The sequence below is a fragment of the Colletotrichum godetiae genome, assembly GCF_030913485.1.
Source record: "Colletotrichum godetiae strain CBS 193.32 chromosome Unknown BDP55scaffold_4, whole genome shotgun sequence".
Taxonomy (NCBI): Eukaryota; Fungi; Ascomycota; class Sordariomycetes; order Glomerellales; family Glomerellaceae; genus Colletotrichum; species Colletotrichum godetiae.
Window position 1 is genome coordinate 450,918 of NW_026851252.1, and position 14,654 is coordinate 465,571.

The 14,654-nt window shown below is 53.9% G+C and overlaps 6 protein-coding genes across 6 annotated transcripts; 3 read left to right on the forward strand and 3 right to left on the reverse strand.

The window, feature by feature from the left end:
* Positions 1–3,125: 3,125 nt before the first annotated feature.
* Positions 3,126–5,603, forward strand: BDP55DRAFT_690222 (PHD-finger domain-containing protein; the record flags this gene model as incomplete). The annotated part of the gene is made up of 3 exons (XM_060576840.1): positions 3,126–3,182; positions 3,304–5,336; positions 5,420–5,603. The coding sequence occupies 3 exons, from the start codon at positions 3,126–3,128 to the stop codon at positions 5,601–5,603; spliced, it is 2,274 nt and encodes a 757-aa protein (XP_060434960.1).
* Positions 5,604–6,251: 648 nt separating this feature from the next.
* BDP55DRAFT_259603 (3-isopropylmalate dehydrogenase) lies at positions 6,252–8,360 on the forward strand. Its single transcript, XM_060566330.1, has 6 exons — positions 6,252–6,569; positions 6,690–6,710; positions 6,814–6,885; positions 6,979–7,273; positions 7,324–7,749; positions 7,819–8,360. The coding sequence occupies exons 1-6, from the start codon at positions 6,519–6,521 to the stop codon at positions 8,052–8,054; spliced, it is 1,101 nt and encodes a 366-aa protein (XP_060434961.1). The 5' UTR covers positions 6,252–6,518; the 3' UTR covers positions 8,055–8,360.
* Positions 8,361–8,473: 113 nt separating this feature from the next.
* BDP55DRAFT_723883 (uncharacterized protein) lies at positions 8,474–9,245 on the reverse strand (the record flags this gene model as incomplete). Its single annotated transcript, XM_060578810.1, has 3 exons — positions 8,474–8,512; positions 8,570–8,598; positions 8,726–9,245. 3 exons carry the CDS (start codon positions 9,243–9,245, stop codon positions 8,474–8,476), a joined length of 588 nt encoding a protein of 195 aa, XP_060434962.1.
* Positions 9,246–9,716: 471 nt separating this feature from the next.
* On the reverse strand, positions 9,717–10,661 carry BDP55DRAFT_710912 (uncharacterized protein). The gene is made up of 2 exons (XM_060578167.1): positions 10,275–10,661; positions 9,717–10,113 (listed from the first exon to the last, which is right to left on the reverse strand). The coding sequence occupies exons 1-2, from the start codon at positions 10,419–10,421 to the stop codon at positions 9,805–9,807; spliced, it is 456 nt and encodes a 151-aa protein (XP_060434963.1). The 5' UTR covers positions 10,422–10,661; the 3' UTR covers positions 9,717–9,804.
* Positions 10,662–11,400: 739 nt separating this feature from the next.
* On the forward strand, positions 11,401–12,845 carry BDP55DRAFT_690224 (uncharacterized protein; the record flags this gene model as incomplete). Its single annotated transcript, XM_060576841.1, has 3 exons — positions 11,401–11,803; positions 11,868–12,456; positions 12,521–12,845. 3 exons carry the CDS (start codon positions 11,401–11,403, stop codon positions 12,843–12,845), a joined length of 1,317 nt encoding a protein of 438 aa, XP_060434964.1.
* A 9-nt stretch (positions 12,846–12,854) lies between these two features.
* BDP55DRAFT_259696 (uncharacterized protein) lies at positions 12,855–14,281 on the reverse strand. Its single transcript, XM_060566331.1, has one exon. It carries the CDS (start codon positions 14,167–14,169, stop codon positions 13,201–13,203), a length of 969 nt encoding a protein of 322 aa, XP_060434965.1. The 5' UTR covers positions 14,170–14,281; the 3' UTR covers positions 12,855–13,200.
* Positions 14,282–14,654: the final 373 nt, after the last annotated feature.

The following is a 14,654-nucleotide window of genomic DNA, read 5'->3' on the forward strand; positions in this document are numbered from 1 at the left end:
AATGAGTTGGTGGTTGAGTCTTAACTGACGTGATGTGCCTTGCATGGTAAGAAGTTTAGGCTCGGTGAGAGAAGGAAGGGGAGATTGTCTTGCTCACAGGGCTGCAGAGACTTTCTACATCGAATTCTTTCGTCATGACTGCATCGAGCAACAAGGTTCAGACTGGACGCTGTATGGATGGGCATTATTGAATGGTCTTTGGCAGCTGTCACGTCGGGTTTCTACTGCAGTTTGTAGACTTGACAGATGTCGCTTATCCTATCATCGCGTGCCCGCCCAGAAGTTGCCCACATGCACCAGTGCACCTGCAGTAAGACTACAGCGAGACTACAGCCCGGATCGGCATGGCGCTCTGCAAGCTGTTCCTGCTTCCCTGTCCTGAGGAGCGACGGAGAGGACAGTCCTACAGAGTCCCTTCTCTCTATCCCTCTCCCTTCGCTCGCTGGTTGGCCAAGGTAGGTGCCTTGCTGTGTACCCCCCGCCTCGTGGTGCAGTCGCGAAAGATATGGCTGTCTTTGGTCAAGTACCTTGCATGGCTCTCTGCGGACGATCCTTCCTCGCATCGCATTCTACATTTCGCTTCGCTGAGCAGCCGAGCCCCGTTGCAACCAGCAACCGGCCAACTTGTCTCGGCAACCGCATCAGCAGCAGCAACTGCCATTGGAAACTCTTGGAACAGAACAGCAAGAATGCGGAAGCAACTGTAATCATTTATTCGTCCGTGTACAGAAAGCTAAGACGTACTTCGTAGACAATGATCCTTACTGCTTCGAAGGAATGTATGTCATCGAGTCTCGGAAACCGAGTGAGGGAGAGACGGGGGAACACGGGAGCGACCAGGGGATGGACAGCTTACAGGGCTCAGATCGGGGGGCAAGTCAGACCAAGATCAGGCCAGGGCAATTCCCATGTGGTTAGACGGATGCTGATTTGCATGCCTTTGCTTCCATTTCCCTCCCCTCCCCATCCCCGAGACATGCCCATCTCACGCAGGAACATCCTTGAACCGGCCCTTTCTTCAGCCTTCCTATCCATACAGAGGAGTCGGCGGGTTCATCGCATATCTCGTCGGCAAAGTGCGCAAGAGCTAGGCTTTCCCATCGCCGAAGCAACACAGCAGTGAACAGTGGCTGCTAACAGCAGTACTTTGCTCTGTTAGCCGCCGCCCGGATCAAGCATGAACCTCAGCAGACTACGACACCACCCACCACCCACCACCGTGCCCGTGCCTGTCAAGCCCGTTCATGCCATCTGATTGCGCCATTCCCTTTAGACGGGCCCTCGAAGGTCGTTGGTTCGCCGTATCCTCTGGCTTGGCTCCCCTGGACGACGACGCCAGTGGAAGCTTGTGTGCCGCCATCAGCCCGTGTTTGTCCACGTTGAAACCCTAGATAGGCGCTGGCGTCTGTCGAAGAAGGACAGCATCTCGACGACACATCTGACAGACCGAGGAAGATGGAGAGAAAGGGTCAAGAGCCCCTTTGCAGTTGCCACCACAGGTTGTTTCAGTTGGTACAGGTTGCGCTCGAGCTGGGCCGGCGATCAGAGCTTGGTCACGACTATCTGTACTTAGCTATCACCTAAGTATACAGCTGTCAGCATACCTATGTGGCCCATAACACCCTTCCGGCCTCCCTGTTGAGCCACGTTGGCCCATCTTTCATGGCGTTGGCCGAGTCCCCCCCCCCCCCCATGCATGCGCCTGGTTCTAACTTTGAAGCCAACGCCGTTATAGGGGGCGTCATGGCTATCTGGACAGACACTGGATTCGACACGTGTGGCTTTCCCTTGGGCTTTGTCTTTGTGGAAGAGAAGCAGGAAAGAAAGAAACGGGATATCTAGGGTAAGGCACGTTGTAGTCAGAGATTGTTTCGTTTAATTGATTGGCCCTATAACCTAATTACACAGCAGAGCATTCGACAGTCCCTCCACCGGGAAGCTCCCAGCAATACAGGCAGTCAGTCGGCGGAAGCGCCTGTGTCTTTTGCATCTGAGTTTTAATGGTAAATTGTAGGCGAGCAGCGCAGTCTCACCAAGTGCGCTGTGCTCTACGGGACAGTGCTCCCATCCCGCTATCTTTTCTGGCCTTGCCCAATGAGATATGCTGACTGTTCGGATACGTACCCATCAACGACCTTAACTCGAGGTACCTGAGTTTCCCTTCCCAGGTTTTCCCTCTCTCTGTCTCTGCATCCCTACGAAAAAAAATTAGCCAACTCCCAAGAAGTCTCCAACGAGAACAGACCGTCTCTGCCTGCCTTACCTTAGTTGCGGTGCTTAGCTTGCGGCTTGCCAATCCATCTGCCATCTGCCAATATCTACGTACCTTTTGAGGCACGATTGTGCGGCCGTCCTGAGGTTACCTTTCCCTCACCTGCTGCTGCAGTAACTTACCATTGATTACTGCATCGGCTGCGGCTGCTGCTAGGTACCATTTTGTTTCCCAGGTGTTGGTCTTCTCGCTCTATCCTCTCCCTCCCACAAAGTGAACGATTGGTTCCTGGACGCTCCTTAGCACTTCTTCACCATCTCCCCTCCCCCTTCTCGTGCTGCCTCTTCTCGATCCTGTGTTCTCCTGGAACTAGGAAGCGCCCTTCGCTGCAGACCAGGCTTAGCATCTGCCGTGTTACGACTCTGTCGACTAGATATTTCATCTGCTTCTGTAATCACGCTTCCGCCGCCGTACAGAGCACCGATACTTGCTTTCTGCGCCGCACCTCACGGACCTCCCTTTTACCAAACTTCCCCTCGACTCCCAACCTCCCCCCCGGCTTGAGTTCCTCGGACACCTTACGGATACGCTCCTTTTGCTCACGCCAGCTCTTCGTCATTCGGTGTACTATTTTCTCCCATGAAATTGCCGTCTTGGACCTTCTGTAATGATCAATGATATACGCATCTGACGTCGCCCCCGCCTGATATCTATCTACCTAACATTCACGAACCGACCAATCGACAGCACTCACTCCTCGCTTCCACCGACCCCCAAGCCGCCGATTGCGCCCCTGGTCTTCCTTTGGCTGTCCTCTGAACCCCTCGATATCCTCAAACTTGCACAATTCCGTTGGTTAGGGTGGTTCTTGTCATGTTCAAGTTAGGGTTGTGTGAACTACAGTAGAATTGCTATGAGTGGGGATCAGCTGGCGTCCAGGCAAGAATTCTACCAAACCCGCCCCATTCACGTTCGTCTTTCTGTTTCTGCCTCCCGACCAGGTCGCAAGATTCACAGGCCGGACAATCTATCAAAACACCGTTTTGCTAACGAGAAACTCTGACTACAGCTTTGGAAACCCAAACGCTCAGCCGCCCACCCCTAAACAGACTCCCACTTCCGCCGTTTTCCCGAGCCCCGTTTTCGAAACTCCCAAGCAGTCCCAGGGTCACTTTGACGACGCTGGCGGTTGGACGCCTTGCTTTGCAGAAGAATACTCCGTCTTCAACACAACCCCAGGCAACCTTCGAGGCTCTCAGGGTACATTCCCCGACTTTGCCACAGGTGCTACTACATACCCTGCTTCGGCAAGCCTCAAGAGGCCTCTGTCCGCCGAGAGCCTCGCCGCTCAGATAGCAACACATGCCAACCACTTCTCTCCCAATACGAACCTACCTCTACCCCCGGTTGCCGCAGCTCGACGACTGCCCTCTTCTCCCAAGCCCCCGATCGAGCGAGCAGACTTTTCCAGTCGGGAAGGCAGTTCGGCCAGTCCAAAGGTGGCGTCACAAAACAACATAGTAAAAAGTTCACAAGGCAGGGAGAGCGTGGCGGATCTGGACGGGCAAACGGCAACTCCTCCCCCATCTTCCCACAAGGGTGGCCGGAAGCTTGCTCCTAAGCTACAGGGCGACAACATGCAGAATGATCATGGCTACGGCCAGCCAGACTTTTCTGGAAACCCACAACATCCCAATATGGCGGCCTTTGTAACTGCCACCGACATGTTCGGATATCCCATGTCGGCTCCGGCAAACGCTGGCGCAAGCTTTTGGGATCCGAGTGCCGACATGTCAGGCATGGAAATCGACTTCTCCTTTGGTCCCAATGTCTTTCAAACCTCGGGACATCGCCACATGCCTTCCTTTGACGCCTCCCAAATGTTTCAAGAGTCTGCCGCCCTGCCGCCGTCAGGTAGTCAAGATACTGCCCAACCCATCAAGCGGACTCGACCCCTGGCCCCCAAACCTGTCATGAATAATGTTCAATCCAGCTCGGCAGATATCTCCATGGTCTCAAATTCGTTCTCAACATCAATGGAGGATCCGTTTGGTATTATGAGTCCCGGCGGAGTCGATCCCGGTGTCTTGTTCGGTCGACCATTGTCATCAAACATGGGTGCACACATCCCCGTCACACAAGGTTCAGCACAGTTCGCCCTTGCAGCGGCAGCAGAATCACAATCGAGAGCGCCTATGCACGGCGATATCCGCCGCTCCCTCAGTACCAAGGAGCTGGGTCAAGGAAGGGCATTGAATTCTCCGGCCAAATCGAATGGGCGGCTCAACGGACTGCAACGAAGTGCCAGTGAAAATCGTGGAAGACGCGGACTGGCAAAGCCATCATTGCCAAAACTCGCTCCAGCCATACAGCCGAGGCCTCAGGTGGCCAATGGTCCCGTAGCCGGCCCAAGCAGGCCACCAAGCCGCCCGTCTGGTAGAGTATCGCCCCTGAAACAGCAGCACTCTCGCCTCTCCAGCTTGACGTCGATACCGGAGTCGGCACCTCCGCGGCCTCGCACGGCTGTGAAGTTTACTATCGACTCGAGAGGCAGGGCGCGGGCCGAGACCACCATGGTGATGGATGAGCCGCGACTCGAGGAGGCACGGAGACTACCAGTGACACGGGAAATGCCGCGCAGGGAGAAAAGTTGGGAGTCCGAGGATGACGACTCTTCGACAGATGACGAGCCAATCATCATCCCCAGCCGAAATACCTCATTCGCATTACCAGATCCCCGTCGGCCGTCGTCAGCTTCCATGTTCCATTCGTCTCGAAGGAGCGTCAGTGAACACAGCTCGAGCAGCTTGGGAGCGTCAGTTTCGCAGCACGAGGCTGAGAGCGAAGCGGAAACCGTGATGAACGGGGCACAGGGCAAAGGGGGTGACGCAGCAAGCGAGCTGCGCAAGCTCGTTGAGAGTCGACAAAAGCGCGGTACCCAGGCACCTGGCAGTCAACGATCACAGCGATTTGTGTCGGGCAGTTTCCAGGATCACCTTGGGGGGATGATGTCGCCCACGGGTTTCACTGAAGCCAGCCTACCCTCGCCGACGAAAGCGACGTACAACGTTCGATGCGTCTGCAGGAACGGCGCGGATAGGCAAGGAGATTACATGGTCCAATGGTATGATACTACTCCTCCCATTCTGCCTCTTCAAGATGGCCGGCTAGCACCTTTGTGCTTTACCAATGCTAACATGTCATCAGTGAGTCCTGCGAAATGTGGCTCCATGGATCGTGCATCAACATATCCAAGCGGACACTTCCATCTGTGTACATATGTGCTTTCTGTTCAAACACACCCAACATGCGAGGCGGTCGGCTCCGGGGAAATGGCCCAGCGCTGGGACCACCGGGGGCGAGCCCGCTAGCCCGCAAATCATTCAGGTAATACGTGAGTGCATTGAAGCACAACGATAATGACCGGCCCCAAAAAGTCAATGACGGTACGCGAGGAAAAGAAAAGGTTTAGAAAGAGAAACGGGGCGATCCGTCATCAAGTCATCTTGGATATTGATGAGTATATATAATTCCAGAGTACATACCTTGCGGCTTAATTATGAATAACAAACGAGAGGATGCTGATAAAAGAGGGTATTGAAGCTATCGTGAGGCGACAACGAACATGTCGAAAATGACCGATGGGAGTGAAGTGAAGTGACGGTGGATCTGCCGATTTTCGGATTTCCCGGTGAAAGGTCCAGACTCTAGACCTATATAAGCTACTAGGCCGTGCCACGGCTGCAGGAACGGCAGATCTGATAGAGGTCATCCCGATATCCCCATGATGAATCACTCGGCCTGAGTCCACCCGATGTGCGGATCGTCGTCGGACGCAGCAACCGGAAGGGGGCAGATTTGTGGAAACCGGGACGAAGCGGCACCGATAGAAGCCGAGCGAACGAACCAAACGCCCCCCGGAAGCGTTTGTGGGGTACTCACCTTGGGTGGGCCACCAGTGCTGTAATGTCAGCTCATCCCACCACAGTTACGAACTCTACCTTAGGGACTACGGACTACTAGGGAAGGTCAACAGCTCCGACGTCGGAAGGCGGGGTTGAGGCCGTGCCACTGCCATTGCCAGCACCACGACTTTTTTCCAATCTGTGTGCGGGATGCGGGGCAAATAGGAGCTCTCTTGCTGTCACCTGGGAGTGGAATTAACTTTGTATTTACTTTCTCTCCTCTTCATCTCCTCCTCTTCTCTCCAATTGCAACAGATACCCCCCTTGTCTTCTTCCTTCGACGCAGCTTCAAGACTCTTCCTGCCTCTTTCCCATCAAATATCCATCAGTCATAGACAAAAATGGCGACTCACAACATTGTGGTGTTTGGCGGTGACCACTGCGGTCCTGAGGTGAGCTTCCGGATGACTGGCGAGGGTGCAACAAGCTTTCTGGCTCTTGGCAGATTGTAGAGCTGAGATAGAAACGGGATTGACAGAATTGACGGCTAACGTATTTTACTTTGTTTCTAGGTTGTCGCCGAGGCTATCAAGGTATGCTGCCGGCCAACATGAATTGCGTCGACCCGGATCATGCTCGATTTGCTTCCTACAAACCACACGAGACTGATCAATATGCGTGTGTTTGTTTATACAGGTTCTCAAGACAATTGAGACCAGCAGCCCCTCGGCTGGCAAGTTCAACCTCCAGGAGCACCTTCTCGGTGGTGTAAGTCCCCTACGACCCCGTTCCCGGATCCCACTCGCCCCAGCTTCCAAAGAACCTCAAACTGACACAAGCCCTTCCCTTGGGCACCCACAGGCCTCCATCGACGCAACCGGTTCCCCCCTGACCGACGAGGCCCTCGCTGCCGCCTCGGCCGCCGACGCAGTCCTCCTCGGCGCCATCGGCGGTCCGAAATGGGGCACCGGCGCCGTCCGCCCGGAGCAAGGTCTCCTCCGCCTCCGCAAGGAGATGGGCACCTACGGCAACCTCCGGCCCTGCAGCTTCGCCTCCGAGGCGCTCGTCGACTTCTCCCCGCTCAAGGCTGAGGTCTGCCGCGGCACCGACATGGTGATCGTCCGCGAGTTGACCGGTGGCATCTACTTTGGCGAGCGTTAGTTACCAGATGAATTCTCAACTTGAATCTCAGCTGACGAATACCAGGCAAGGAGGATACCGGCGACGGCAAGGCGTGGGACTCGGAGCCGTACAGCCGCGAGGAGGTAGAGCGCATCGGAAGACTGGCCGGATTCCTGGCGATTGCGCGCGGGGAGAAGACGGTGTGGAGTCTGGATAAGGCGAACGTGTTGGCCACGAGCCGGCTGTGGCGCAAGGTCATTACGGAGCTGTTTGAGAAGGAGTTCCCGCAGTTGAAGATTGAGCACCAGCTCATCGACTCGGCCGCCATGTTGCTCGTCAAGAGCCCGCGGGCGCTGAACGGTGTCGTTGTCACGAGTAACCTGTTTGGCGACATTATCTCTGACGAGGCGAGCGTTATCCCCGGTAGCATTGGACTTTTGCCCAGTGCTAGTTTGAGCGGTATTCCGGATGGTAAGGGGAAGTGCAACGGCATCTACGAGCCTATTCACGGTATGTGGTCCCCCGACCCCAACCCTTGATCTTCGAGGGGAATGCTTTGTGCTAATATTTGTGATGTAGGCTCCGCCCCCGATATCTCTGGCAAGGGCGTCGTCAACCCCATCGGCACGATCCTCTCCGTCGCCATGATGCTGCGCTACTCTCTCAACCTGCCCAAGGAGGCCCAGGCCGTCGAGGATGCCGTCAAGGCCGTCATTGACGGCGGTGTGCGGACAAAGGACCTCGGCGGTAACGCTGGCACCAAGGAGACTGGTGATGCTATCGTTGCTGAGCTGGCCAAGATTCTCAAGGCATAAGGGGGTGAGTGCACTTGGGTGGGTTGGTTACACAGTAGGATCTGAGGGATCCAAATGAGAATCCAAAAAACGTAAAATTGGGAAAAGCAAGTGAAAAACAAGTTTCGTAGCTCGCTACTTGGAGATAGAGTGCGAGTTGGATCGAAATGAGAGGAACAAAGCTTTGGTCAGAATCTTTCCAAGGAAACGCTTAATCTGTCCATGTCCAAATGATGCATGTTGCAGCGATGTACTTGACTCTCCTCGCTGACATCCCACCGGTGCGTCAATCCGAACACAGCTTTATTGTCCAGCTTTATGTCTTCTCTTTTGCATTATTGATTCAAATGATAAAAGTGCCATCTCAGTGTACTTCTCGCAGACCATGGCATCCCCAAATCCTCAGGTTTGTGATGCAGTCACTTTTCTCACAAAGACCCTCAGCAGAAGGGGGTGTTGATGTGCGTGTATCCGTACGCCTGGAATATAAGTCAGCCGACCATCCCGTCAAACGTCAAACTCAAGGTTCATCTCACCTTTTTCCATCCAGGAATCGAGAGATAGGCTGTACCATTGCCAACGTCAGCACCTTCACACACTTACACTCTACACTTACATCCGTACACAGAACTTCTATATCAAAGATCGGGAGAGAAGAAGGAGGAAAAAGAAGGAGAAGAAGAAGAACTCACCACACTCCATAAACCCATCCCCATTCCTCCCCCCACAATCCTTCGCAGCCCACTCAACAGCATCAACCCACTCCTGCACAACACACGGGTTACCGCCATTCTTCCCGTTCCCTACGTCCCCGCTCCCGGCATACGAACACATGTACGCCACCGCGTCGCCCCAATGGCTGTAAAAATTTTCGCGGTAGCCGAGGCGTTTGCCGTTGAGCGCGGCGCAGTGCGCCGCGAAGGCGTTGCGCGCGCCGTTGGGGTGGGGGGCGAAGTCGGCCGTGGTGATCCAGGGGCTGTCGGAGCAGATTGCTTTGGTGGTGTCAGGGGGCCAGGTTGTTGTATCGCGGCGAGGGATGTGTGGTAGTGGTGGTATGTCGATGTCGGGGATTCGGGTGTGGAGTTCTCGACCTTCTGGGGTGAGGGTCACGATGTAGGTTCCTTGTTGGGAGCCTGGGGGGACGAGGGTTGAGAGGACTGGTGCGGCTAGTGCTGTGAGGATGGTTATGTGGTGCAAGGGCGCGGAGATCATTTTTGGTTGCTTTTGATGTTTAGGGGATCAGGAGTGTGGTGTGGTGAGTGCTTGATGATGTGAAAAGTCATGAGAATACTCAGAGGGGGCTTTACTTATGTGCCGTGAGATCCCATCATCGCTACTTATTTCCGGATCATGGTGCTTCGTCACATCCGTTCCGTATCTGGCAGTTGCTAGTCCCTAGATCTTGACGGATCTATCTCCTTCTTCAAGGTTGCGGTTGTACTCTATCACCATAACGGTATCCAATCATAAGGTCGAGTATGGTGTTGTTTGAACCGGTGATTGCTAGCACCGAATTCTGACGTGTAACATGTCACGTCGAGGCCGGTCACGGGGTTCGATTCGAGGAACCCGATCGAAGCTGTGGTCCGGCATCGATGGTCGTTGAACACGTGAGTGCCACAGGTAGAACGGGAAAAAAAAACGGACAATCACTCGTAGTACATCTCACAATCAAATCGAACACATGGTTACGGAATCCATCTCACAGTCTTGATCTCTTCCTTCTACGTCTTCTCATCTCATCTAGGTATATGTATTAGGTCCTCCTTATCTATGCGCTCCTGACCATACAGGCAACCGTCGTCGGTGACGCGTTCAACATGGAGATCAAATCCTCGTGCTCGTGGTCGTACACCAGCGCATTACACCTGATGTTGAACTTGTTCTGCATCGAGTCGTCCACGATGATGGTCTCCTCGTCCTCACCGTCTTTGCCGCCAGACCTTACGGAGATGAGCCACTCTGATGGAGCGCGGTTCCGTGGTAGCAGCTTCACCGCGTGGAAGTTTTGCTGTTGTATCGAGGATACCTGAACGAGCACCTCGCGGTCCCAGGCTTGGTTGTCTGCTATCTCACGGCCCTAGAAAATTCCGGTGGTGTTAAAACTCATGTCGTTGACCAGGTTTGATACGGTGTAGGTGGAAGAGTACGAGAGCTTGTGTATATAAAACAGACGCCAACTTTGGTGTCGAGAGTAAACGAGAGACAGATACTAAGCGTGGCCTATAGAAGAGAAATTACTTTTGACAATGTTGGCGAGGAGCCGTCACAGCCTGACTTTGACTTTGGACGAGCGTCACTTTGTACACGGCGAGTACCGCGCTCTGCAGGATTCAGCTTCCAGTCTTCCGAACGCACAACATCGACCGTCTGGAAGTAGAGCTTCATTCTTTATGAAGCGAATAAGGAGGGCCTTGAGGTGCCGTTTCAAAAAAGACAGTTGCTGAAATGGACACACGATGTTGGCTCATCATGGGCTCTCTCCGGGACAGTCGGCGGCTTTAAGTCCCCACAACAAACTTCATCCCGCCGGAGGTGGGTAAGTCCCGTTGGATCAATAGATCCTTGACACTACCCGTCTGCCGGTGCCGGTTGCGGGGTCCGTGGCGGGAGAGGCGTTGCTTCGACGCCTTCTTGCAGTCCCGGCTTACCTACCATCCTTTCCGATCCTTAGCCCTTAGTTAAGTTGGTATTCAATGTGGCGGGCCGTGGACTGTGAACCAGATACCCACTTGCCTCGGTCTGAACCGAGGTTTGAAATCCAGTACGAAACTCGGCCGTACAATAGGACGCTGCTTGATGTATTCGGCCGGACGGCATCTCGCATTCTCGCTAAGCATCGTAGACTGGACCACGCGGGTGGATGGTTAGACCGAAGACCCCGCCGATTTGTAGAAAGCTTGTCTAGCGCATACGCCGTTCTAAGGATACCAAGGTATGTAATGGCCAACGTTGGGAGAGCTGCTGGATGTGGAAAGCGGACGGCTGTTGGTCCAGGACTCTGACGCAACTCTGAATAGTTGCTTACAATAGCTTCAAGCCCCTTCCAAGCTGTCGACGCTGCGGAAAACAATTCCCGTCGTGTCCTGTAAACTGACGAGAAAATCACTGGTGCGTAGGTATGCGTCGAAACGACACTTTAACCCACTTGCAGCCGGTGGGATGGTGAAACGAACACGACCAATTGGCAAACAATCGCCTCCTGAGATGGAACTACTCCAATTCGGGAGCCTCGGCAGGGTACCGTCCAATGTTATGTGTAAGTAAAGATTGAGTGTATCCAATCGGCAATGGATTTCCAATAATCAGTAGGTTAAGTGACACTTGAAGAACTTCAACCACGCAAACCACTCTTACATCGACCGCAATGTCTCAGGCCCTCCCTCTTCAGAACAAAGGCATCTTCCGCAACTTGCCAACTTTCCCATCCGATATCACAGACCTGACGGCCCTCATCACCGGCGCCAATGGCATCAGCGGATTCCACACCCTGAGGGTCCTCCTCGACGCACCGCAGCGATGGAAGAAGGTCTGGATAGTGTCGAGAAGCCCCCTCTCAGAGAAGATGATGAGCTTCTTCTCTGTTGAGCAGCAGACGCGCATCGAACACATCTCGCTGGATTTCCTGGCGGACGCGGACGTCATCGCGCAAGGTCTAAAGGAGCGTCAAGTCACGGCGGACTACGTCTTTTTCTACTCCTACCTCCAGCCAAAGCCCGAGCCCGGGGCCGCGGCTTGGTCCAACGCCGAAGCTCTCGTCAAAGTCAACTGTAAGTTCACACGAGCCTCTTTTCTCCGAAAAATGAGATCACGGTTCTTGACACTCTTGACCAGCCGCCTTGCTCCGAAACTTCCTAGGCGGGCTAGAAAAGTCCTCCATCCGCCCCAAGCGCATTGTCCTGCAGACCGGTGCCAAGAATTACGGCGGCCACATCGGACAGGCCATCTCGCCCTTCGTGGAATCAGCGCAGCGCGTCACCAGCGAGCCAAACTTTTACTACCCGCAGGAAGACGCTCTCTTTGACCACTGCGCCAGGACGGGCGCAAAATGGAACGTCTTCCGCCCCTCCTGGATCGTCGGCGCCGTGGAGAACGCGCAGATGAATGCGTTTTACGGACTCGGTGTCTACGCCGCCGTGCAGGCTCATCTAGGCAAACCGCTCGAGTTCCCCGGCACGATGGCGGCTTGGCTCAAGGACCACACGCAGTCGCATGCTCACCTTACCGGGTATCTGTCCGAGTGGGCTGTTTTGAATGAGCATTGTGGGAATCAGGCGTTCAACTCGAGTGACCAGGGATCTTTCAGCTTTGCGTTGTTCTGGCCTGAGCTCGCGAAATGGTTTGGTATCTCGAATGTTGGGAGGCCAGAGGTGGATGAGTCAAAGATGCAGACGATTTCTATGCCTGGCGAGCCGCCTATTGGGTACGTGTTGTTGGATCTCGGAGAAGGAAACTTGAGTAAGTTTGCTGATTAATGTCGATTCTAGGTTCGGCCCCCGTGGAGGCTTCAAGTTCTCGTGGTCCTTCGTCGCCTGGGCCAAGGAGCCCGAGAACCACGAAGCCTGGAAGGAGATTATGGAGAAGTACAACCTGCTGCTCGACCCCTTCCAGGACCCCGAGGGCCAGTTCATGTTCACGGACGTTGCTGTGCTGCCCGATGGCTACGGCCGCCTGAGCCCGAACAAGGCCCGCGTCATGGGCTGGAACGGGTTCGTTGATACGGCGGAGGGTATTTTTGCGACGTACATCGAGTTCCAAAAGCTTGGTATGCTGCCGCCGATGGCCGTGGAGGAAGCTAGGCCATTGATTTAGGAGGAGGCTGTCGAGTGTCGCGCAGCTCGAGAAGTATAGTAGTGTATAAACGAACAAGATGGATGGTGTACATTGATCAAAACCGGAAAAGTTTTACTTGGTGCTTGTTATGGGAATGGTAACGCGGAGTGTTTATATTCTGTGTATTTCATGATGGGAAAAGGGCCAGAGAATGTGAGGTGACAAGGAGCGCCCAACTACTTGAATCATGACCGAGTAATCCCAACTTCTCCTTGATGAAGTGTGGCAATCGCCCATCAAAAACGATTTTGTGAAGAACATGATCGGGGGGTAATGAGAAACGATAACGGCCCGAAAGAGCGCCCTATACGAACTGCAAGAAATACACCCATGTCTAGACCGAGTTGGTCGGGTTGGTCGGGTTGGCAGCTGCGAGAATTACCAGCTTAAAGGGAACCCCGACGAGATCTGGGATAGTAGTCGTGGAATTCGCTGACGTTGAAGGGGCGAGAGATGAAGTAGGGGATGGAGTGGTGGACGGAGCAGGGAAGGCTAGACCGATGGACGGGTCAGACATTGTCCCGCCCGTTGTGATGGAAAGCTCCGTAGGCGAGATCACGATGATGGATGATGAGGACGACGATGAGGTGACAATGGTGACAGGGCTGGTCAAGGAGCTGGAAGTTGAGATTGGGATGGTCGAGGAGTTGCTGGGAAGAATAGAGGATGAGATTGAAGATACACTGGCCGAGGAGAGCGAAAGCGAGGAGGTACTGCTGCTACTACTGCTGAGGGTGCTGTTCAGGGTATCACTGAGAGTGCTGCTGATGCTGAGGAGGCTTGTGGCCAGGCTGCTCAGAGATGTGGTGCTCGAAGATGAGGTTGTCAAGCTGCTGGTTGAAGAGATACTGGAGCTGGTCGTTGATGAACTTCCTAGGCTGCTGGTTGATGAGCTGGTGCTACTGGCAGATGATGCGCTGCTGGTGTTTGCGGTAGAGGAGCTCGAGCTGGGTGTGGAGGGCGTAGCTGTGGTGCTTCCGCTGGAGCTTGAAGTGCTCGAAGTCGAGGAGGTCACCCTTTCTGTGCTAGGTGAAGCCGTGTCGGTGCTAGAGGACGAAGAGCTCGTCGTTGTTAGTGCGTCGGTAGATGAAGACGAGGTGGACGAGGATGTTGTCAGGATTGAGGTAGTAGAAGAATCAGTTGAAGTTGAAGTGGAGGAGGTAGAAGAGCTAGTCGAAATGATACTAATAGTAGGCATGGTTGAGGATGTTGAGGATGTCGATGAAGTCGAAGATGACGAGTCTGAATGCACGAAACAAGTCGAGGTAGAACCATCACTTAATACATGTCGAGGTACAAGCATTACCTCTGTAAGGGCGATTGCGGGATGAGTAGAATGAAGTGGAGCAAAAATGCCTCGAATTTTTGATCAATTTTTGCTAGTTTGACAAGACCAGGGCACCTTGAATTTCCAGATGACGAGACGATGGGAATCGACTCAAGCAATGAAGCGGTCGTGTTCGTGGATATGAGAAAAGTCTACGGGCCGGGGCGACATGTGGTTTTGTCCTTCTTCGGTCCGGCATTTACTTGCAACAAAATATCCAGTATCGGAAGCGCGTTCTCTAATGAGATCATCTTATTGCATTCCTCTAATGATGAGTGGCGAGACAGCCGTCGGTACCGGACAGTTGGTATTGTGTGTCGGCGAAGCACTAGGCCAACGGTCAGCCTCACGGCACAGAATGCTTATGCGTACTAGATAGTTTCAGCTATTTATTTCGGAATAGCTGATGCAGAGGCTCATAACGATCCTGCTCACTCGCTGGATGAGGACCTACTTAAGTA

Excerpts from the sequence above, each read along its gene's own strand:
- BDP55DRAFT_710912 (XM_060578167.1), bottom strand. The coding sequence starts at position 10,421 with ATGAAGCTCTACTTCCAGACGGTCGATGTTGTGCGTTCGGAAGACTGG. Across the intron at positions 10,114-10,274 it reads CCTCGCCAACATTGTCAAAA|GGCCGTGAGATAGCAGACAA; the intron begins GTAATTTCTCTT and ends GGAATTTTCTAG.
- BDP55DRAFT_259603 (XM_060566330.1), top strand. The coding sequence starts at position 6,519 with ATGGCGACTCACAACATTGTGGTGTTTGGCGGTGACCACTGCGGTCCT. Across the intron at positions 6,570-6,689 it reads GTGACCACTGCGGTCCTGAG|GTTGTCGCCGAGGCTATCAA; the intron begins GTGAGCTTCCGG and ends CTTTGTTTCTAG. Across the intron at positions 7,274-7,323 it reads TGGCATCTACTTTGGCGAGC|GCAAGGAGGATACCGGCGAC; the intron begins GTTAGTTACCAG and ends GACGAATACCAG.
- BDP55DRAFT_259696 (XM_060566331.1), bottom strand. The coding sequence starts at position 14,169 with ATGCTTGTACCTCGACATGTATTAAGTGATGGTTCTACCTCGACTTGT.